Consider the following 23212-nt stretch of genomic DNA (forward strand, 5'->3'; position numbering starts at 1 on the left):
TTATGTAATACTTTCAACAATAAGGATAAAAAGTAAAGAGAAAGAATGAATGTAGTCCAAAAACCCAACAGCCTCCACTGTGTTGTGCTCTATGATCACATATACTTTCCCAGCACTGTCACTCCCTTTTACAGATGGGTAATGTGAGGAACAGAGCAGTGAGGAACGTGTCCAAGGTCATACAGCTACTTTTGTGTTTATTTGTAAAAAAATAGGTTTTGTTGTTTTTTTAAACACAAAACCACAGTAATATTATTGGTGATTTCTGAATAAGTGTCCTGGCTGGTGCTGCATGCCCAGCTGTCGGGTAGCTGTACCAGGACTTGGGTCCTGGCTCAAAGGCCACCTGCCTCTCTGTGCTAGTGGGACAGGCACAGGCACACTTGTCCCCCCTCAGACCTGGGGGCTGCACCTTGGACCAGGGCTCGGCACCCTGTGTGCTGCAGGAATGGCTCTGGGGACTCCAAACCTCTTGGGCGGGGAGACGGAAGGTGCAGGTCATTCTTACCTTGACACGTGTTCTCGCTCGCATTACGGAACTTTACTCCCCCAGAACGAAGCCTGTGTCCAGGGCTGCATAAGCAGAAGTAGCCCCCCTTCGTGTTCTGGCAGTCTGCGGCTTTTCCACAGGCAGTCCCTGGCTGGCCTTGTCCACATTCGTCAATGTCTGGAATAAAACAGGGTAAAGGGTCACCTCCCAAAGCCATGAGTGTCCTCAGGGCAGAGAGCCTGGTCTCATACCCAGCATGGAGCCTGAAGCTCAATCAGTGTCTTTTGGGAAATAATTCGACTTAGGCAAAACTGATGGAGCTGGAGCAAGACACTCCTGAAACCCACCCAATCGGCTCTGCTCTGCTCAGCTTTCTGCCTGTCCGCTGGATTTGGATCCAGAATAGAGAGCTGAAGTGGTGGGTGGGTGGAAGCTCTGCATCCCGCTCCCCAGTCCTGGAAGGGTAAACTGAGGCATAGGTTCCAGGCTCCTAGAGACCCAGCTCCTCCCTCTGTACTTCTCATTTTCCACCTTCATATCTTTTTCTTTCTCTTTTCTCTGTCCTTCATGATGGTCTGAGCACAAAGGCTGAGGCCACCAACCACCGTTTCGTTTCCATTTAGCCCTCCACCGCCCCCAAGTCTCTGTACCTTGACAAATATCCCTTAGGCTGACTTCAGTCTTTCCAGATAGAGATTGGAATCCTGGGTTACAGCGACAGGCAGTGCCATTGATACATGAGGAGTCTGGAGGGCACTTCTGGGGACAAGCAGAGGCTGTGGGATGGAGATCGTGGTCAGAAGATGAGGCTGAGCCTGAGGCTGGGAGGGGACTTGGGAGGGGCCACCCTGAGCTTCCCCTGCAGCAGGCCTTTCCCTGCCTGGGCCGAGAGGTGCAGGTGGGGGATGGGACTCTGGCTGTGGACAGAGTTACTCTCAGGAGACTCACCCCTGGCACTCTGGGGTCCATCTTCCAACAGAATCAGCAAGACACACAGCGCTGGAACAGAGAGATGGGGGTCAGGGGGCCACAGAACAGGGAGGGAGGCCTGAGGGGGACACATCTGAGGGAAGGGGCTGCTCCCCGCTCCAGGCTCGGGCTCTGTCCATTGCTCAAGGAGAGAGTGGCCGGTGGCACCTCGCTGGCCTCCAGTGTCCCTGGCCAGAGCGTCCGCACCCCTCGCCTGAGGGGGGCTTCCAGGCACTGAGGGATGGGGAGGGGGCCGAGCCTGGCAGGGGTCGTGGCTTCTGCTGACTTGTGGGCAGCAGTTCAGGAGACATACTGGAGCCAGGTGACCTTGGCTCTACTCCCAGACCCTGGTCAGGTGCCTCAGTTTCCCCTTCTGTAGAATGGGGATGAGGAGGGGGCTCTTTTCCTAGAGTGTGAGAGTCAAGCACACAAGTACTGCCTGGTGTGTCAGAGTGCTTGCTGCCGTAATTTCTTTATGTATAAATGAAGGGGTTGGGCCAGCTGTCCTCTCAGATCTCCCAAAGCTAAGGTGCTCCGGCCACACCCCTCCTCAGGGGCACAGGTGCAAGCACACTGCACCCACACCTGTCAGCCACAGGACCAGCTCGGGACCCCGTGGTGACATTTCACCCCTGGCTCCCTGCTCACAGGAAGATGCTGGGGCTCAGGTTAGGGGTGGAGGTACATGGGTCCCCCAATCCTGCTCTTTCTGCTGCATAGGGCACTCCATTGTAGGGCATGTCCTCTGGTTTTCCTTAAGTCAGCAGGGGGTCTAGATATGAGGACCCATACATTAGAGACAGACAAGGAGACAGATGGAGAGAAAATAAAGAGGAAGGAAAGAGAGAGAGAGAGAGAGAGAGAGAGAGAGAGAGAGAGAGAGAGAGAGAGAGAGAGAGGACACAGAAATGAAGAGATAAGCAGAGAGGCAGAGTTAAGAAGCCAGTGATCTAGAGAGGTGAACAGAGAAATAGGAAACGCCTAGAAAGGAAGAGATACAAATGAGGAGATTATATAAAGACACAGAAAGATAGATTGAGAGCCAGATAGAGAAATGGAAGTGGAAGGGAGGGAGGGAGTGTGCCTGGGCAGCAGGTGGGTGTGTGGAGGGCTTGAGAGATTCAATCAGTCCTTAGGGATCTAGAGATGGAGATGCTGGGGAGGCAGCCCAGACCCAGATAATCCAGGGAGGCCAGATGGGGGCAGCGGGTGGAGGGATGGGGGCCAGGGAGACAGGGCAGGAGTGAGTCACCTCCTGGGCCAAAGGAAGGGATAACTCAGGCTCCCAGTCCCCATGGAGGGGCTCCCAGGGGGATTTGGGGTCTGTCAGTGTGAGCACAACTTGGGGAGCTGTGCCGGGTGCAGACTGGAGGGTCCTCTGAGCATTCAGTCCCAGTGTCCAAATTGATATCCCTCAGGCCAGCAGAGGGCAAAGACCCCCACACCCTCCCTGAGCCCCTTGCACATGAAGTAAACTTAGGCTGGACTTCCTGTCTCTCTCTTCTCTGGCCACAGGGTTTGGTTAGTTCTCTCTTTGGTGGAAATCCACTTCCTCTTTGTAGGACAGATCACAAAATGACCTTCCCTGGCAGGGCGGGCCCTGGGCCGAATCATTCCCAGCTCCCAAGGTCCCGATGACTTCCATGCTCACAACTGCCCAAGGAGACAGAGGCTCTGTTTATGTCCACTCTGCAGATGGACAAACTGAGGCTCAGAGCCCAGGAAAGGCTTATGGGGAATCTGGTGAGAGGGGGCTGGGGAAGATGGAAGTGAGGGGTAAGTTCCCCAGGCCCTGCAGGGAGGGGGTTCTCTGTGCTGAGCTGGGCTTTCCTGCCCCACACAGAGGCTGCTGGGCCAGAGCCCATCTGGGTCCCAGGACGGTCCCAAACAGGAGCCTGGAGAGGGGGGCAGGTCTCCTGCTCCCAGTCCCATCTGGGTGCATTCCCCTAGCTGAGCCCTGGGCAGTCAGATCCTGCCTGGGGCCCTGGGGCAGGGGTGGGCATTCTCTCCTGGCTGCTCCTGCTAAGACACCCCCCTCCCCCTGCCTATTCCACAGACCCTCCAGTGAAACAATAATAATAGTAACAATAACAACAATAACAACAACAATAATGTTCACTTAATTCTTACTGTGAATCAGGACTCAACACTTAACACAGCCTGTAAGTGGAAACCAGTCTTGCTCTGCCCCATTTCACAGACCTGGAAAGTGAGGATCAGGGGCTCTGTGACTTGGCCCCCTGACACATCGCCCCCTGCAGGTGAGCTCCACACAGACTGGGAAAGTTAATAAAAATAATATAATTGTAATCATGCAACAGGCGAATTACATGCTATGTAAATTACACCTCACCTTGATAAAAAAAAAAAGCAAGCAAACAAACAAACAAAAAAATTGCTCAGGCCTGTCACCCTGGGCCTGCACAGGGAGCCCCATCCCTGTGGCCTGGGGAAGTTCCGAGTGGCACCCCAAATATCAAATATCATTTCTCTTTCTTTCTTTCTTTCTATCTTTCTTTCTTTCTTTCTTTCTTTCTTTCTTTCTTTCTTTCTTTCTTTCTTTCTTTTTTTCTTTCTCTCTCTCTCTCTCTCTCTCTCTCTCTCTCTCTCTCTCTCTCTCTCTCTTTCTTTCTTTCTTTCTTTTTCTTCCTTCCTTCCTTCCTTCCTTCCTTCCTTCCTTCCTTCCTTCCTTCCTTTCTTTCTTTCTTTCTTTTTTTAAAAAAAATATATTTTATTGATTTTTACAGAGAGGAAGGGAGAGAGATAGAGAGCTAGAAACGTCGATAAGAGAGAAACATCGACCAGCTGCCTCTTGCACACCCCCCACCGGGGATGTGCCAGCAACCAATGTACATGCCCTTGACCGGAATCGAATCCTGGACCCTTCAGTCCGCAGACCGACCCTCTACTGCTGAGCCAAACCAGTTTCGGCTTTTTAAAATTTTTAAAAATATATATATTTTTATTGATTTTGTACAGAGGAAGGGAGAGAAATAGAGAGTTAGAAACATCGATGAGAGAGAGAGTCAAAGATCAGCCACCTCTGCACACCCCCTACTGGGGATATGCCCGCAACCAAGGTACATACCCTTGACCAGAATCGAACCCGGAACCCTTCAGTCCCCAAGCCGACGCTCTATCCATTGAGCCAAACCGGTTTCGGCCCAAATATAATTTCTTAACTCTCTTTGTTGCCTGGTTGCTCAGGCACCAAGCTGCCCCGATAACCTGATAACCCTTAGAGCCACCCTGGGTGGGGCGGGAAGGGAGACAAGGGGGAAGTCACAGCAGAGCTCAGGCTCAACCCACAGCGGCAAAGCCCTTAACGCACAGCTGAGTCCCCGCTGGGTCTGGGGGAGCAAAAAAGGGGGTCTCCGGGCTTCCCCTGCCACAGGATGGAAGATGTGTGGCTGTCACCCCATTTTTGAAGGGTCCCCCCTTAGCTCTCCAGCCTCCTCTCTGCCCTCTGTAAAGAGTGACTTCCTGCCCTAGCTGGTTTGGCTCAGTGGATAGAGCGTTGGCCTGTGGACTGAAAGGTCCCAGGTTCGATTCTGGTCAAGGGCATGTACCTTGGTTGGGGGCACATCCCCAGTAGTGAGTGTGCAAGAGGCAGCTGATTGATGATTCTCTCTCATTGATGTTTCTAACTCTCTATCCCTCTCTCTTCCTCTTGTAAAAAATAAATAAAATATATTTTTTTAAAAAAGAGTGACTTCCTGAGGGGGTCACAGCACTCATTCGACCCCTCTCTTCCACTGGCTCCAGTTTCCCCTCTTAGGGAGCAGCTTCCAAAGTGGAAGGGGCTTGGAGATCCCTCTGGGGGTGGGGAACAGACCCTCAGAGCACCCGGAGGTTTCCAGCCTGATGTGGGGGTACCTGGGCACTGCCAGCTGCTCTCCCTTGTGCCCTGGCTCTCGCCTAACCATGTGGCTTCCTCCATGTCAGGCCCCAGAGCTGCCAGTGGTGCCTATTTCTCCTTGATGGGGGTGGTGTGGGGAGACTGGGAAATGGAGGCACCAAAGGGGTGCTACCAGGAGCTCCCCTACCCCTCCCTTAGGGCCCCAAGTTCTTACCCTGTAGGATGTGACAGGCGCTGAGGTGGAGGCCTCCCATGGTCTGGGCAGGGTGGTTCCGTGTTGCCAGGCTGGGCAGCTCTGCATCGTTCTGTGGCCTCCTGGCCCTTATACAGCCTGTGAGTGGGGGTGGAGGAGCCACTGCCCAGGGCGGTGTCTCCACACCATCCACAGAATCATCTATTCTTTTGCCTTCTCCTCCCCTGGGATGTGCCTTGAGCCCTAACCCTTGTGGAACTCATTCTTCCTGATGGGAATGGGAATACAATGCCTGCCACTGGCCTCATCAGCAGGGCGGGGAAGAACTGGGCTAACACACTGGGAATGCACTGAGATGTTTGCTGCAAGCTCGGGGGAGGCCCAAAGAGGAACATGCTGCCACCACCACTATCACCGGGCTTGTCAGCAAGCTGGATGGCTCTGACTTCAACTGGACCCCAAACACCCCCACTTCTCCTCATCGGCCCCACCCTGGGCTAGTCCCATCGATTCCCACGTAGGTGCCCTGGCTCCTGTCCCCACACTCTGTTCCCCTCTGTCAGCCCAAGAAACATTCAAACCTGTAGAGAATTTTTATGAGTTTATTTGAGCCAAATTGACAGCAATAACCTAGAAGCAAAATCCCAACTGATTGAGGAAATTCTCCCAAGAATGTCAGTTTTGCACCATATTTTATACATTACAATCAAAGGGGGAGGCACAAGAAATGCACTGGTGGAAGACTAAGGAGGCAGGCGCAGACATCTCTGGGGTTGGATAAAAAGTGAAAGGAACTGGGCCAAATAGGACACCAAACACACAATGTGATCCTACCAACTCTGGGAAGCAGCAAAAATGCCGAGTCGAGGAAATAGATCTCAAACAAAAGAAATGGAAGAGAACAAAAGACTGGATATAGAGTTCAAAACCACTGTTATAAGGTTTTTCAAGAATTTCCTAGAAAATGCCGATAAATTTGAGACCCAACTAGAAATTAAACATAAACTGACTGAAAGAAAAAATATACAGAGATCCAACAGCAGACTGGAGGAACACAAGAATCAAATCAAAGATTTGGATTACAAAGAGCTAAAGGACACTCCTCTGAAGAAGCAAGAAGACAAGAGAATCCAGAAAGTTGAAGATAGTGTAAGGAGCCTCTGGGACAACTTCACTCGTACCAACATCAGAATTATGGGGGTCCCAGAAGAACAGAGAGTGCCATATAGGCACTGAAAACCTATTTGAAGAAATAATGTCAGAAAACTTCCCCCATCTGGTGAAAGAATTAGACTTACAAGTCCAGGAAGTGCACAGAAGCCCAAACAAGAGGAATCCAAAGAGGACCACACCAAGACACATCATAATTAAAATGCCAAGGGCAAAAGACAAAGAGAGAATCTTACAAGCAGCAGAAGAAAAGCAGTTGGTTACCTATAAGGGAGCACCCATAGGACCATCAGCTGATTTCTCAACAGAAACTATGCAGGCCAGAAGGGAGTGGGAAGAAATATTCAAAGTGATGGAAAAGCGAGAACCTACAACCAAGATTACTGTATCCAGCAAAGTTGTCATGTCTCCTGATTTGCTTGGCAGACCGGGTTGCACAGCCGTGCTGTGTCAGCGGGAGGTTGAATCCTGTGCTGTGGGAGAGAGACTTCCACATGCCCTCATCAAAGCTAAGTGGCACAGCAGCCCTGTTTGAGCATGGGGTCAGGTAGTGGGAGTGTACCCTGAGGGGAACAAACTCCTGAGTCCGCGCACCCAGACTCAAATTGGGTAGCACAGCTGCCCTGTGTGGGCAGGAGGCCTGCTTGTGCGGATTGGAGCGGGCCTAGCAGTTCCTATGCAGCTGCAGAGGGCAGGTGGGGAGGGGGATGGGCTCGGTGACTCACAGAAACCCGAGGCCAGGATGCCTGGAGTCTTGGTGTCCCTGGTTCTGCAGCTGTGGTCACAGGTCTTTTACCCAAGTGGCTGTAGGGTCCCGGTTTGCATCTGAAACCAGATTGGGTGGTGGCGAGGCTAGGATCCTAGTCTCAAGCAGTTCTGTTCTTCAAGATGGCATGGCTACTGTGCCGGCAGTGTTCTCCCCCAATGGCTGAGTCTTAACAACATACTCCTTTCTCAATTCTAATCACTGAGTGATGTACAAACATCCTAATTTGCTTGGTATGTTTTTTTTTTATTTTATTTTTAATTTTTATTTTAAATGTATTTTTATTGATTTCAGAGAGGAAAGGAGAGGGAGAGATAGAACATCAATGAGAAAGAATCATTAATTGCCTCCTGCATGCCCCCCAATGGAGACAGAGCTCAGAACCCAGGCATGTGCCCCTGATGGCAATCAAGCCCAGGACCCTTGCGTCCACAGGCAGACGCACTATACACTGAGCCAAACCAGCTAGGGCGACATGTTATTTTAATTTGGTTGCTCATTATGCCCTCATTATAATTTAACAGCACTTCCTGTTTGAAGAGGGCTATTAAGTTGTAGAGCCAAAAGCTCAAATTCTATAAGTATGTAGAATAAAATATATATTAAACTTTATCTTAGGGTGTACCTAGCAATTTAGTTAAGATTCTTATTTTATATAACAATATAATTTTTTATGCTATTCCTGATGAGAGCTCTGAAGATATTTATCATGAGTATATTAGACTTTGGTTTTATTTTAGTGTTTCTATGGTTAAATATAATATTTTACCCATAGTATTGTCCTTAACTTAGATATCAGAGATTCAAGTGTTCCCAATATTTATATTCTTATTAATTGTTACGCCCAGACTTAGTGATCCCCAAGGACCACCAGGGAGCCGAGTCCGATGCAATAAACAAAAGAGCCTGTACCATGCTAGCATGGGGTCCTCCCACCCACGCCGGCAGCATGGCGGAAGAGCGCGAACTTCTCCCAGTCCAGGGGTTTTACTCCGGTCCGTGGTGATGTCACTGCCTCGGCTAACCCTGATTGGTTGGTTGAGGGCTAAGGATAACTCTGCCCTGCGGGGCGGAGTTGGGAGCTCATCCTCACCCCGCCCTGCCCTCTCATTCCCCCCTTGTCTAATCTGCCTAGTCAAATCATTGACTCAGCCTACTTCCTTTCAGCATAAACAACAAATACAGTTACCAAGACCCTTAGTACCACAGTTCCCATCAGTATTGTCCTCACTGAAGTCCAGTTCCCCTCCTGAAGGCATCAGTTCTCCTCCTGGCCTGTAGTTGCCAGGATCCAGGCCATGCAGGAGCTGGGAATCATGTAGTCAGGTCTGGGTGCCATCTACTTCAACAGCAGTGGGCGTGCTCAGGATAACAGTGCAGCATCCCTTTGAGTCCTTGGGCAGCGAATTTCTTTACCCACATTGAGTTCTGGGGCTACAGGGTCTGCGGTGGGCACTGGCAGTGCATCTGGAACAAGCAAACTGCAGAGCCTGTAAGGACTTGAGCAAGGAAATGGTTACCATACATGATCCCCTCCCAAAAAGGGGAAACTTGTCCCAGTAAGGGGTACACCTGGCTCTCAAGAGGGCAAAGGACAGGGGGTTGGTCCAATTTTCACCGATTCTAAGACACATTTAGTTAAACCCCCTTCCTCCCGAGTCGCACTTACCTGTCCTAAGGCTAGAGCTATACTCTGAGATACCTTAGCTACCAAGGTGGGGCTGTTATCTGATAGTGGGGTATACCTCAACCTAATCTGAAGTGTCTATAAAAACTAGACCTTAATGCTGGTGGTTTAATCTCTGAAATCCACCTACCAATGCTCTCCTGGGGAGGTTCCCTGGGACCCGAATTCCCAGGGGGACCCCCTTACCTTGCTTAGCATTTACCTGTGCACAGACAGTACTTCTAGCAACTCTGCCTCACAGAAGTTCAGAAGTCTTGGTGACACTTAACCTGGTGTCACTGGGCAACTCTGACCTAGAGCCTCTGGGACCAACAGTCTTGTCATCTGGAGGGTCCATCAACTATCTGGTCCTTCAGTGGCTTGCTTCTGTTCAGCCAATTCCTTCTGGCTGCAGTTGGTAACCCTCTTTCCTTTGTGGATGGCACAGTGTCTCCATCAAAGGGCCTGGATTAAGGCCAAAAGTTTTGGAACTGTGCCCAAATGGTGTGGTCCAAGGTGACTACCACTGCCCCTGCATATCAGGTCCCATCCTGAACGTAACTGCTCCCATCCGTGAACAGTACCTTGTCGTCTGTTACCTCCATGCAGTCATGAATGGGTTCCCCTATCATCATCTGGAAGCAGGCTGGCAGGGTTGATGGTCAGAGTCTTATGAATCCGGACACAGGGCTGGTCCAGGAGAAAAGCCTGACCCATCCAGTTGAGCTCCTGGCCCAGAGTCTGCTTACCTGCCTCCTTCACCAGCAGTGCTGTGGTGGCCACTGCCTGGAAGCACGATGGCCACCCTGCTGCCACAGGGTCCAGTCTCTTAGACAGATAGGCAACAGGTCTCTTCCAGGGACCTAGAGTCTGAGTGAGAACCCCTTTGGCAATGCCTCTTACCTCACTCACGTAGAGGTGGAAGGGCTCCACATCGTCCGGCAAGGCTAGGGCAGCTGCTGAGATGAGAGCCTTCTTTAGCTCCTCAAAGACCCGTTGTCCCACTTTGGACCAGTTCAACAGCTGCATTCCCCCAGTACGTGTTCCTTCCGAGGACCACAGTCCTTCTTGATGTCCAAGGAAAACAGGCAGTTTGTCCAGTGGCTTCCTGGGCTGATGTACGGGTCCTATTGGCTCTCTCAAGACTAAATAGGGTGCCCCAATGCCCATCAGGAAACTAACAGGCTTGCCTCTGCTAGCTAACCTGTCAGGACATACTCTCTATAACTTTTATAAAAATCTTATCTTCTAAAAATACATAACCATGCTTCAAATTTTAAAGAAAAAGCAAGGGAGGAGGGAGCCGGTCCAGCACCTGTTCCCAGGCCTCCAGCCTCTTAAAATTTAAAATGCCACATTTTTCCTACAGATACAGATCTATTTACATTTCTAAGCCCCCTCTACTCCCCCCCACAGAACATCGGTGAAAATTGTCCAAGCAGTCTCGGGGGGGTTAAATCATACAAATAATTGTTTTCACATTGTTTTAACACAATTCTAAATAAATTATAAACCTTTGTGATGAAGTCTACTTAAAGCTATAAAGTAGATACACATGACTGAAACAAAAAATGATTCCCAAAGTTTAAACAAAATACAAGATGCAGGTACAAGACCAAATTCAACAACAATGACATATGAGAAAAGCAAAACAAAACAAATCAAATATAAAAGTTTTATGTTACATTAAACATTACTTCAGAAAAACTGACAAAATAATTTTTTTAAGTGTAAGCATTACATACTTTTTCATCTGACAAATGAGAATAAATCAATCCTTGAGATCTTTGATCATTACTGCTTATTCTAAACACATATAATATAGTTAGGCTGCCATATTCTAGGCATCTAGTGACTGCAATTAATTTTTCCTAATTCAATTTATATTGATACTTTGAACTTTTAAAGCTGGCAAGTCAAATAAATTTGGCATTTCTTAGATTAATAACATTACATTTTTAATACATCCTGCTTACTTAGGGTAAAGTTTCAGCAACACATTTTTTTTTTCAGCATTCAAATGCAAATGAACACATTCTTTAGCTGAAGACTCCCGGCCATTCACCACCATTCATGGCCATTCACCACCATTCAAGTAAACTTGTTACCATTACCATCTAGTTTCCGCCTCATGGTGGGGAATTTCAAAAGCTGCTTACAATGACTTGGGGAACTAGTTTTAATTTATCTCCCGGTTATCTTCACCATTTTAAAAGCTCATTCTGGCTCATTCTGTACACAGAAAAGTTTTAAGCACAGCCCAAAACTATGCGCACTCCCTTTGAACTGGCCTTTCTCTTTACTGAGCACAGAGATTCGCCCTTGAGCTCTTTTCCGTTACCGGATTTCGCCACGCCAGATGCCTCCACGCCGGCACAGGCCCCTCTGGCCCAGGCCCCCTGAGTGAGGCTGCTTCGGCCTCAGCCCCAGCCACGCTACTCAGGTGGCCCCGAGGAGAAAGCGCGGGTTGCCCCAGCGGCTTCCCGGCTCCGCCTCCCCTTCTCCAGGCAGCCAGCAAATTAACCCAGGTGCCTGCTCCCCGAGCCAGGCCACCACTGCCCAGCCACGCTCCAACGCGCAGACTGAGCCCCACGGGAGCACCCCCTCCAACCCAACGCCGCCAGGGGGCCCCGCACCACCACCCCGGCCACACTTTGCCGGCTCCATCCTGGGGCGCCATGTCGCCCACAGATACCAAACTCAGACCTGAGAAAGGTTCCGCAGGTGAGGCAACTGCTCACATCGCTCACCTCGCCCTGGGAGAGGCTTATCCCTCTCCCCACACGAGGGTCCCTCTAGGGCCCTCCCGGGAGGTCAGAACGTCTTCTGATCCTCCTGCCCGTGGCCTTCATGGTGTGCCCACCAGGCGTCTTCGGGCACCAATTCCATGAGGGGTTTTACGTCCCTCCAGAGGGCGCACACACCTACCATGGCCAGTCAGACTCTCTGGATCGGGTCCCCTAAGGGTCCTGGCTGGGGATCCCAGACGAATTCCCCCATATGTTATGCCCAGACTTCGTGATCCCCAAGGACCACCAGGGAGCCGAGTCCGATGCAATAAACAAAAGAGCCTGTACCATGCTAGCATGGGGTCCTCCCACCCACGCCGGCAGCATGGCGGAAGAGCGTGCTTGGTATGTTTTGTAGTAGCATCTTAGTTTATCAGGTTTACTGAGGTACAATTGACAAATAAATTGAAATATATTTAAAATGTATGACATAATGATTTGGTTGTAGTGGAGTCTTGAGCAAAAAGAAATCCCCAGAGACCCATACAAAAGCCACTGTTGTCATAAAGTTCAGATACAGAGAAAATGAAACAAGGTTTTGGCAAACAGATGTGCAAGAGAACAAACAAACAAAAAAATGAATGAGAGAATAGGAAACAGAATTTGAGCTGGTGGAGGAAGAGAGCAGGGTCATGTCCTAGGTTTTGTTGGGGGGAGTGAAAAGGGGGGTCCTTATAGGATTAACAATAAATAAATGAATAAAGTAAACTGGAGCTGGTCATGGGAAATTGTTTTAAATATATATTTTTATTTAAAAAATATTTTTATTGATTTCAGAGAGGAAGGGAGAGGGAAAGAGAAATAGAAACATCAATGATGAGAGAGAATCTTTGATCGGCTGCCTCTTGTACGCCCCACACTGGGGATAGAGCCTGCAACCTGGGAATGTGCCCCTGACTGAAATTGGACCCGGGACCCTTCAGGCCATAGGATGATAGTCTATCCACTGAGCCAAACTGGCTAGGTCTGGTCATGGGAAATTTGTTTTGTGAACCTGAGATGCTGTAAAACTTTTCTTTGAACTTTTAAAATGTTTTAAGTCTCTAATGATAAGTGGTTAGAGGAAGAAGAGATGGAAGAGGTGCCCAGGCTGGGGTGGCCCCAGTGGGAAAGGGGATGAGCTGGGGGGGAGGGTGTACCATGCTAGCATGGGGTCCTCCCACCCACGCCGGCAGCATGGAGGAAGAGTGTGGTGGGCAGTGGAGGAACTTCCAGTGGCCAACAGGAAGCTATGTAGTACGGAGCTGATAACAATCGGTGCTTTTTTGGTTGCTTTATTGAAGCTCAGAGCCTCTTCCCCATTCTGCAGGGGCTCCTGGGAGTGCCCAGTGACAAAGGGCTCCTGCCTCCTAGGGACCCTGCAAGGGAGTTCCAGCATGTGGGCGGGGTGTGTAGGGAAGGAAGAAAGAGGGTTTAGGCTAAATGCCCAAGTCAACCTCTCTTTGTTTCTCAGTTTCCCCAGCTGCACCACTTCCTCTATCACAGGTTTTTGGGGTCTTGGGCAATGGTGCTGATGGTCATGACCTGTCTCAGAAAGAAATGATGTATTCTGAGAGCCAGGAGCTTCAGTAAGAGTAAAAACATCCCCAGCACTCTATCAGATTGGGGTCTCCCTTCACCAGTTGTATACAACATTTTTGTCACGTCCTTAGAAAGTTAAACAGAGTTCCCCCAGGACCCATTATCTCAACTCTTAGGTAAGTACCTAAAATAACTGAGAGCAAGGACTCCAACAAATACGTGGACACCCATGTTCATTGTAGCGAGATTCCCAATCGCCAAAAGAGGGAAACAAACCAGGGCCCACTGGCACATAAATGGGTGAACAAAATGCGATCCATCCACGCAATGGAATAGTATTCAGCCACAAAAAGGAATGAAGTTCTGATAGAGGTGGGGCTCACCCAGCATGTAAATGCGATGAATGCCACTGGATTGTTCACTTTCAAATGGCAAATTTCACATCGTTGTGTATCTCACCCCAGTCTTAAAAAATCCCGAGAGTGTGATGGCACTGTCTCCCACCCCCACCCCCACCCTGGGCATCTCTGCTGTCACAGCCTCTCCTTTGTGCCTCACAGGTTGCGCCTTAGTTCATCTTTCCAATATCTGAGCTGAAGTAGGCATTACCCTCCCTCCTTTTACAGATCTGAGAGTCACATATTCACTAAACAAATGCTGCATCCCTGACATTGTTCTAGGCTCTGGGGGGTACCTGTATGAAAAAGCCAGAGCAAAACCTCCACCCCATGGGAGATCATGAACATGATACATGAGAATGTTGTGAAGATTGACAGGAATGGGAACATTAAGCAGGTTAATGAAGGGGGAGGGGATGCTGGTGGGGGCAGGTTTACCAAAAACAAAAGGGGGTAGGGTTGTGCGGAGTCCATCCCTGAGAAAGTGACAGTTGAGGAAAGTCCTGAAGAAAGTGAGGAGGCAAGAGCTATGAAGACATCTGGGGAATAATGTTCCAGGCAGAGGGTTAGCCGGAGCAAAGGCACTGAGGCAAGGGAGTGTGTGGTGTGGAAGAGCAAAGAGGCCTGTATTACTGAAGCTGTGTGTGTGTGTGTGTGTGTGTGTGTGTGTGTGTGTGTGTACGGGGGAGAAATAGAAGATAAGGCTGAGAGATAATGGGGTAACATTGTATGCAGCACACAATAAAGTTAGAACTGAATTAAAAAATATTTAGCACGCAGACTGGAGCTGTCAGCCCTGTGTGGGTTCTTTACTGTACCCCTCATTTCTGATAGCCTCTGTTGAGTACCTGGAGCATTGGGACCCTCCATGGCAGCTAGCAGAGAACTTTCCACAGACCTTTCCACACCAGACATGAAGTAGGAAGGACCATGAGTCATTTTACAGGTGGGGAAACAGGCTAGAGTGGGGTGGGATTATGCAGAATTACATACACACAGGCAGAGCTGGGAATCCTGATGCTCTCTGCTGCACTAGGGTAGGAATGTAGACTCTGGGTGACTTCCTGCATCCAGCCCCATCATCACTCCCTGTCCCCCACTTCCACCCTCACACTCCATAGCAACTGGAGGGTTCCCGTGAGCACACGTGTCAGGGACCATTCCTGCTCTGCTCAAGCACCATCCATTTCTCCCACCTGATTCACAGCAAAATCCCAAGTCCTCTCACATGGCCCCAAGCACTCTGCCCTGTCCCCTCCATACCCTCATTATCTTCTGCTGTCCTCACATACTCTGTTCCAGCCACGTAGGCCTCCTCACTGTTCCTCAACACTTCAGGCATGTTCCCACCTCAGAGCCTTTGCATGTTCCCTCTGCTTACTCTGCCCTTCCTCCCTCACACATCCACACATTGCTTGCCTTACCTCTTTCTGGTCTTTGTTCAAATGTCACCCCTTGAGGATTCCAAGATGGCTGCAGAGTAGCTCTATTAGCTTGCTCTAAGCTCTGGTCCAGACTTGTGGCTAACTGCATAGCATTCAGCATGAAACACCAGTTGAAGTGTAGCCTCTCTGAAATACTGTGAAGGGGGAGAGAGTCGATAGTACAGGAGAAGACTCAGAGAGGGTGAGCCTACTTGTGCAGCTGCATTGCTGGGAAGTCAGAGGGAAGGTGCCGCAGCACAACCATGCCCCCAGAAGCATGGGGTCTTAGCCCCATGAAGGAATCCTGAGTCAGAGCAACAGAGAAGGAAAGGGGAGTCCATGTAGCATCGGGCTGTGGGAATCAGTGATGATTTGGTCCAACTGGGAGACCCAGATTGCACTATAGCAGGCAAAGAGCAATTGCTTTGTTACAACACTAGGCTGGATGTTTGCTCTGATCTGTGTCTGTAGGAGGGGCCACGTGGAAAGGCTCAGAGCTGGCAGAGTGGTCTGACTAGTACACCTAGCAGTGTATCTGAGGAACCCTTTATTCTCTAGAAGAACTTTTGGCAGTATGCAGGATGGGGGTTGGACAGTGTGATCCAGGGAGAGAAGATCAGTCCTGCCCACCTCAAGCACAGGGAAAGTGCTTCTCCCCCATCTGTAGAGTAGCTGATACTGCCTTGCCCTGCTGGGACCTGAGGCAAGGAAGAACGACTCTGAGCTTTAAATCTGTGCCCATGTGGCTGATCTGAGACACATGAGACTCAGACATTCAGAGCCTACGCAGAGGCCACTCCCAGTGGGGGTAGTGTGAAATACTGGAATTACAATCAGAGCTGAGTTTTTAAGTTTTTCGCTCCTCCTCATTGGGGGAGCAAGGTGTTGCAAGAAAGCCAGGCATTAGAAGGAGAGGAAGTGCCCACCCTCCCCCTATTCCAGTCTGTTTAAACTTTCCTGGTCAAGACCCAGATACCCCTGCAGAACTCAGTCCAAGGGGGAAGAGAGAACAGTTCAGAATAGGGACATTTAAGGTGAAAGGCAGGCAGACCTAGCATCTGGGCTATAAGACCCCACCCTCTGGATTACTTGGGTTTTCCCCTATTGTGATCTAGTAATGCTGGCCAAGATTTACATAGGCAAAGGCAATAGCTCACATGGCAACAATTCACATGGGCTTGCAGTAGCAAACCTCCCGGGAGGCCCAGGTTCAATATACTAGTAAGCTCCACAAATAGCAGGCACAAGCACTTGTATAACAGTTGGCATGCCATGGTTGGTCATCACAGTCAGCAAGACTAAGGGCTGAGCTCACCCACAAGTGGGACAACAGCAATCCAGACCCACACAACCAACACAAAAAACATTCCTAGAGCACCCAGCTCAGAAGATAAAGGAGACTATAAAACTGGGTTCCACATGGAGGACCATCCACCAAGACTGGGAGGCATAGAAGCCTTATGCAATACCCAAAAACAAACTCAAAAGAACAGAAAAATTGGAAAACAAAGATAGCCTCCAAAAGGAAGAACAGAAGAAATCCCCAGAAAAAGAGCTAAATGAAATGGAGGCAGAAACAGAGTAGAAAGTAATTGTTTTTAGAATGCTCAACAGAATGGAGGAGGACATAGAAACCATAAAAAGAACCAGTTGGAAATGAAGAATGACATAGCTTAAATAAAGAATAAAATGGAAGGAACTGGTAGTAGATAAGAAAAAGCAGAGGACTGAATCATAGAATTAGAAAATAAGATAGAAAATGTAAGTTATTCAGAGCAGCAAAAAGAAAAATACTTCAAAACATGAGAACAGATGAAGGGATCTTTGGGACAACATGAAACATAACAACATCCACATTATAGGGTGCCTAGTAGCAGAAGAAAGTAAGCAAGGGATCAAGAACCTGCTTGAAGAAAACTTACCTAACCCTGTGAAGGTAAAAGTCACAAAGTTGAAGTAACATAGAGTTCCAATGAAGAGGAACCCAAAGTGAATTACACCAAGACACATCATAATTAAATGGCAAACATTAAAGACAAAGAGAAATTCTTAAGTGCAGCAAGAGAGAGACAGTTACCTACAAGTTAGTTCCCATAAGACTATTAGCTTATTTCTCAACAGAAACACTCTAGGCCAGAAGGGAATGGCATGAAGTATTCAAAATAATGAAAAAGAAGAAATGCTAAACAAGACTTCTCTACCTAGTATGGCTACCATTTAAAATTTAATGTGAAATAAAGAACTTCATAGACCAAAAATCCACCACCACCACCACTACTACCGACAAGCAAGCAAGGAAGCAAGCAAGCAAACAAACAGAAACACTAAAGGAGTTTAGTAACACAAAACAGTATAGCAAGAAATATTAAAGAAACTGGTGTAAGGAGAAGAAGAGAAAGAGAAGAACATAGGCATAAATAATAAGAGTGGCAATAAATAAGAACCTAGAAATAGTAACCTTAAATGTAAATAGATTAAATGCTTTAATAAACATAGGGTAGCTGAATGGTTAAGAAAATATGAAGTGTATATATGCTGCCTACAAGAGACTCAATACAAAACAAAAGACTCACAGGATGAAAGAGAAGAGATGGTAAAATATGTTCCATGGAAGATAAAAGCTAGGAAATTATATTTATATCTGAGAAACTATACTTTAAAACAAAGGCCATATAAGTGACTAAGAATTATGCTACATAATAATAAAGGGATCAATCCAACAAGAGAATATAACTCTGGTAAACATACACATAGTGGCCAGATTATTATGATCTCTGAATGCCTAATAATCTGGCCAGTCTATATATATATTAGTGGCCTGGTGCATGAATTTGGGGTCCAGTCAGCCTGGTCAGGGGGATGGGACATGGGTGGTTGGCTGGCTTGCCTGCTGGTTGAACTCTTGGTAGAGGGGACAATTTGCATATTTGCCTTTTATTATATATGAGTGGCCAGATTATTATGCATTCAGAGATAATCTGGCCACTCAATTTATATGCACCCAATATGGGAGCATCTAAATATATAAAAAACACTTGCAGGACTTAGGCAGAGCTAAACAGCAATGCAATAATGTAGAGGACTTTAACACCCCACTGAATACACTGGATAGATCTTCCAGACAAAAAATTAAAAAGAAATAAGTGACCTTAATTACACACTAGATCAGATGGATTTAATTGATATTACATAACATTTAATCCAAAAGCTGCAGAACATACATTATTCTTAAGTGCACATGAAACATTCTCAAAGATATAACACATGTTAGAACAAAAAACAAATCTCTACAATTTCAAGAAAATTGAAATCATATCAGCCATCTTCTGGGATCACAATAGAATGAAGCTAGAAATCAACTTCAATAAAAACTCTCAATAACCTTCAAACACATGGAGGATAAATAGCATGCTATTAAATAATAAATTGGTTACCAATGATATCAAGAAGGAAATAAAAAAAGTTCCTGGAAACAAATGAAAATAAACATGCAACAATCCCAAATCTATGGGACATGGCAAAAACAGTCCTCATAGGGATGTACATAGCATGACAGACCTACCTCAAGAACAAGAAGAATATCTATTAAACTATCTAACCCTATCACTAAAAAAAACTAGAAATTGAGGTTGAAGCCTCGTGATGACTGGTACCATGGAGCTATCTCTCACCCAGTGGGGCGAGCTGGGCCCTCCCTGGGGAAGAAACCCAGGTTCCCCAAGATATGTGATCAGTGCTGGGGCCCTGCCAGTAGGTGAGGGGATCCTAAGGCAGGAGCTGGACGTGGAGGCCACAGGGGCATAGGATACCAAGGAGACAGAACTGAACCTCACATCACTCTGTTTGGCCCCAGAGGATGGCTGGTTAGCCAGTGACGGGTAAGATTCCTCAGGGAAGGAACAACCTAAGACAGGCACAGTTGAAGAGGGGCCATCAGGAGAGAACTTGGGAATCAACTGAAGTGGGCACAGACCCTCACCCCCCGAACTTTGCAGGGGCCTGAGACTCCTGCCCCCATGGCTGCTTAACTTCCCATGCCCAGCTCAAATCGGGACCCAGGTAAAAGACAGAGACTTGGCTGACAGCAGCTGCCCTCGCACTACAACAAGAGTTGTTTGAGTTGTCTTGTAGACATAGTGTGGGGAAGTGGCTTTTTGACATCTAAATTCAGTCTACCACCAGGAATGCTCAGGGCCTACTCAAGAAGGCAAAAAATCCTTTCCCCTAATATTTATACAGTAAAATAAGATTGTTTTAGAGTAATAAGTCTTACAGTAATATAGTACACAAGTTTTCAGGCTAATTTAAATTGGCTAATTGAAATAAGCGAATATTCTAGAAAAACTAATTGCACTGGACAAAAAGCTGTTCCTAAAGTGTTGACTAAAAATTTTTAAAAATATATATTTTATTGATTTTTTACAGAGGAAGGGAGAGGGATAGAGAGCTAGAAACATCGATGAGAGAGGAACATCGACCAGCTGCCTCCTGCACAACCCCTACTGGAGATGTGCCTGAAACCAATATACATGCCGTTGACTGGAATCAAATCTGGGACCTCTCAGTCCGCAGGCCGACGCTCTATCCACTGAGCCAAACTGGTTTCATCTGTTAACTAAAATTTTTATTGATAGTTCATCTCAGTATAAAAACTCACAACCGGAAATGAAACTAAAGCAGTCATACTATGGTGGAAAAAATTACAATTTAAAAGCTATCAAGGCTACATTATAAAATTTTCAAAAGCCTCCTATAATTTAAATCAAAAAGGGAGAAAGTAGAAGGATATCATGTAAGAAACAATATCCTGTAAGTAAATTACATCTAGAAAATTTGTTCTTTGTAAAATTAATTGTAATGCTAATAGCAAGACATCCATGAAAAACACACATGGTGTCAAAACAAGCCAGAGGAAAATTATTTGGGGAAAAATGAAAAAGGATCCCAATTCAAATTTATAGAAAGTATTCCTTTATTAACTTTTGGTTGAGAATATGTTTATATATTTTTAGGAAACAACTCTGAGACCATGTGGATTCTGGCAACAGAGAAGAATTGACAGGACTACTCCAACCATGAAGACAGAAGAGAAGCAGTCCAGAGATGGAAATCGCTGATGAGACCTTACCATAATAGCAGTCAGCAGTTGTGTATCACTGCAGGTTGTGGACCTGCATTAACGCCATTTGTTCACCATCCAGAACTGAAATATCATTGCTGACATGTACGCATAAGGAACTATTTGACATTGAAATTGGGTCTCAAAAGAACTTTTGGCCCAGAAAGAAACTCACAACAGACTGATTCATATGCCTTTCAGCATAACGATTATAGCTTATCTCTTTTTTGATTCTTATAAGTATATTTCCACTAGGACATGATCTCACTTATCTGGGGGAAATGGTGAACAACATAGACTAGTGAATTAGAACAGACCCAGAGATAAAGAGCCATGGGTCAGACTGTTGGACCTCAAAGGGAGGGTGGGGAAAAAAGGGAGAGATCAACCAAAGCACTTATGTGCATACATATGAGCCTAACCAGTGGTCAAGGACAATAAGGTGGTGGGGGCATGAGTGGGGAGGGGTGGGGGATTGGAATGGGGGGGTTGAGGACAAATATGTGATACCTTAATCAATAAAGAAATAAAAAAATAAAAAAATACTAGAAAGAGAACAACAAGAAAGGCTCAGAGTAAGCAGAAGGAAGAAAATAATAAAGATCTGAGTGGAAATAAATGACATAGAGACTAAAAAACCCCAAAACAATTCAAAAGATCAATAAAACCTAGAGCTAGGTTTTGAAAAGGTAAACAAGATTGATGAACCTATAGCCAGAAACAAAGACAGAGGACCCAAATAAATAAAATCATAAAAGAAAGAGGCAGAGTAACAATAAACATCACAGAAACACAAAGGTTTGTAATAAAATACTGTGGACATCTATATGCTATTCAACTAAACAACCTGGATGAAATCGGTAAATTCCTGGAAATATCCAATCTTTCAAAACTCAATCTGGAAGAATCACAAAATCTGAAGAGGCTTATAACAACTGATGAAATTGAAGCAGTAATCACAAAACTCTCAGCAAATAAAAGTCTGGACTGGATGGATCTATAGGCAAGTTTTACTAAACATTCAAAAAAGAACTAAAACCTATCATCCTCAAACTATTCCAAAAATTTCAAGAAGAGGGAAGACCTTCATACTCTTTTTATGAGGCCATTATTATCCTAATTTTAAAACCAGATAAACACACCACAAAGAAAAAAAGTTATAGGTCACTATTCCTGATGAATATGGATGCTGAAATTCTCAACTAAATATTAGCAAATAGGATTCAACAATACAATAAAAGGAAAATAAACCATGACCATTTGGGATTTATTCCATGAATGGAAGGCTGGTACAATAGTCACAAATTAAGAAACATGATACATTACATAAAAATATGAAGCATAAAAATCACATGATCATATAAATAGACACAGAGAAAGCGTCAAACAAAATCCAGTAGCCATTTTTGATAAAGACTCTCAGCAACGTGGAAAGATAGGGAACGTCCTTCAATATAATAAAGGTTGCTTATGACAAATCTACAGCCAACATCATGCTAAATTAGCAAAAACTAAAAGTGTTTCACTTAAAACCAGGAACAAAATATCATGTCCACTTTCACCACTTTTATCCAACATAGTACTGGAAGTCCAAGCCACGGTGGATGTGTTGTGCTTAGTCAGGGCTCCCTCCATCTCCCCAGGATTTCCCCACAGAGGGAGGCTCAGGCCACTACTCTAGCAGTGGTCAGCAAACTGAGACTCCTGAGCCACTTGGGGCTCTTTGGCCCCTTGAGTGTTCTTATGCCACTTCTTCAAAATAGACTCGCCTAGGCCAGAAACCAACTTCTGCCCTTGGGTCACGAAACTTCAATCTCACTGTATGTGAGTGCCTTCATGTGGTATTTTGTGGAAGAGCCACACTCAAGGGGCCAAAGAGCCGCGGTTTGACAACCACTGGGTAGGGTAATAGAAAGTATGTGAGGTTAAGACAAGGAGTCATAAGAACTGAATTAACGACTTTCAACCTGGCCTTTTGGGACCAGAAAATCATTAGAAAAAATTTCCTTTATTTTACCAGAGGCCCAGAGTGAAATCACGTGCTCAGATATTGGAAAACCATGAGGGAAATGTGCCTGATAAGCTGTAAATATCCCCCCTGTGCAATCCACAGCCTATACAGCACTGGCAAGCAGGGCATGGCTGTTGCTTTTGATTCCAAAGCTGGCTCAGGAACTGATGCTTCACTCCTTCCTGATGTCTTGTATGGGGCAGAGCTTCAGTCTCCATCATCAACCATCCAGGGAGCAATTCAGACTTCCACACGGAGACCTTCCTCTTGAGACCCCATGAGTCTGGGAGGCCAGTAGGTACATCAGGAGAGGGTCAGAGAGGATGGAACCTGTCAGCTTTTACCTGAGTCACCTGAGAGCACCAACAGCCTAGCCAGAGACAAGAGATCATTCTGTCTGCACTCCTAGTTAACAATCTGTAATTAATTGAACTCATTAAGTAAGATGTGTTTGATTGATTCTGCACCACAAATTGACAATTAAGTGATGGGTACGTATATACAATTGACTGACACTGTAGAATGAGGAAGATGCATAAAGTGATTGCAGTAAAATGAAAATGTATCAGAGATTTGTTTTCCAGGGAGGAGGTAATTGGGTATTAGGTGGGATGAACAGTGCAGTGGACAGAGAGTGCTTGCATTAAATTTCAATGATGTTGTATATTTGAGCATGTTTATTGATAAAATTTCTGACCAGTGGAGGTAGATGGCAGAGCAGTTCCTGAGACATTTATTGCGAGTTAGAAACATCGATGAAAGAGAATCATCGATCAGCTGCCTCTTGCACACTTGCTACTGGGGATGTGCCCGCAACCAAGGTATATGCCCTTGACT

At 46.6% G+C, this 23212-nt stretch overlaps 1 protein-coding gene across 1 annotated transcript in view; it reads right to left on the reverse strand.

Annotated features, from left to right (window-relative positions):
- Positions 1-23212, reverse strand: part of LOC311623595 (adhesion G protein-coupled receptor E2-like) — a 236445-nt gene that overhangs the window by 176351 nt on the left and 36882 nt on the right. Inside the window, exon 4 of the mRNA XM_084885874.1 lies at positions 509-667. Within this exon, the coding sequence (XP_084742000.1) occupies positions 509-667 (159 nt within the window). The remainder of the gene's footprint in view (positions 1-508; positions 668-23212) is intronic.

Source organism: Pipistrellus hanaki, assembly GCF_964339955.1.
Source record: "Pipistrellus hanaki genome assembly, chromosome: 5".
In the NCBI taxonomy this organism is placed as follows: domain Eukaryota; kingdom Metazoa; phylum Chordata; class Mammalia; order Chiroptera; family Vespertilionidae; genus Pipistrellus; species Pipistrellus hanaki.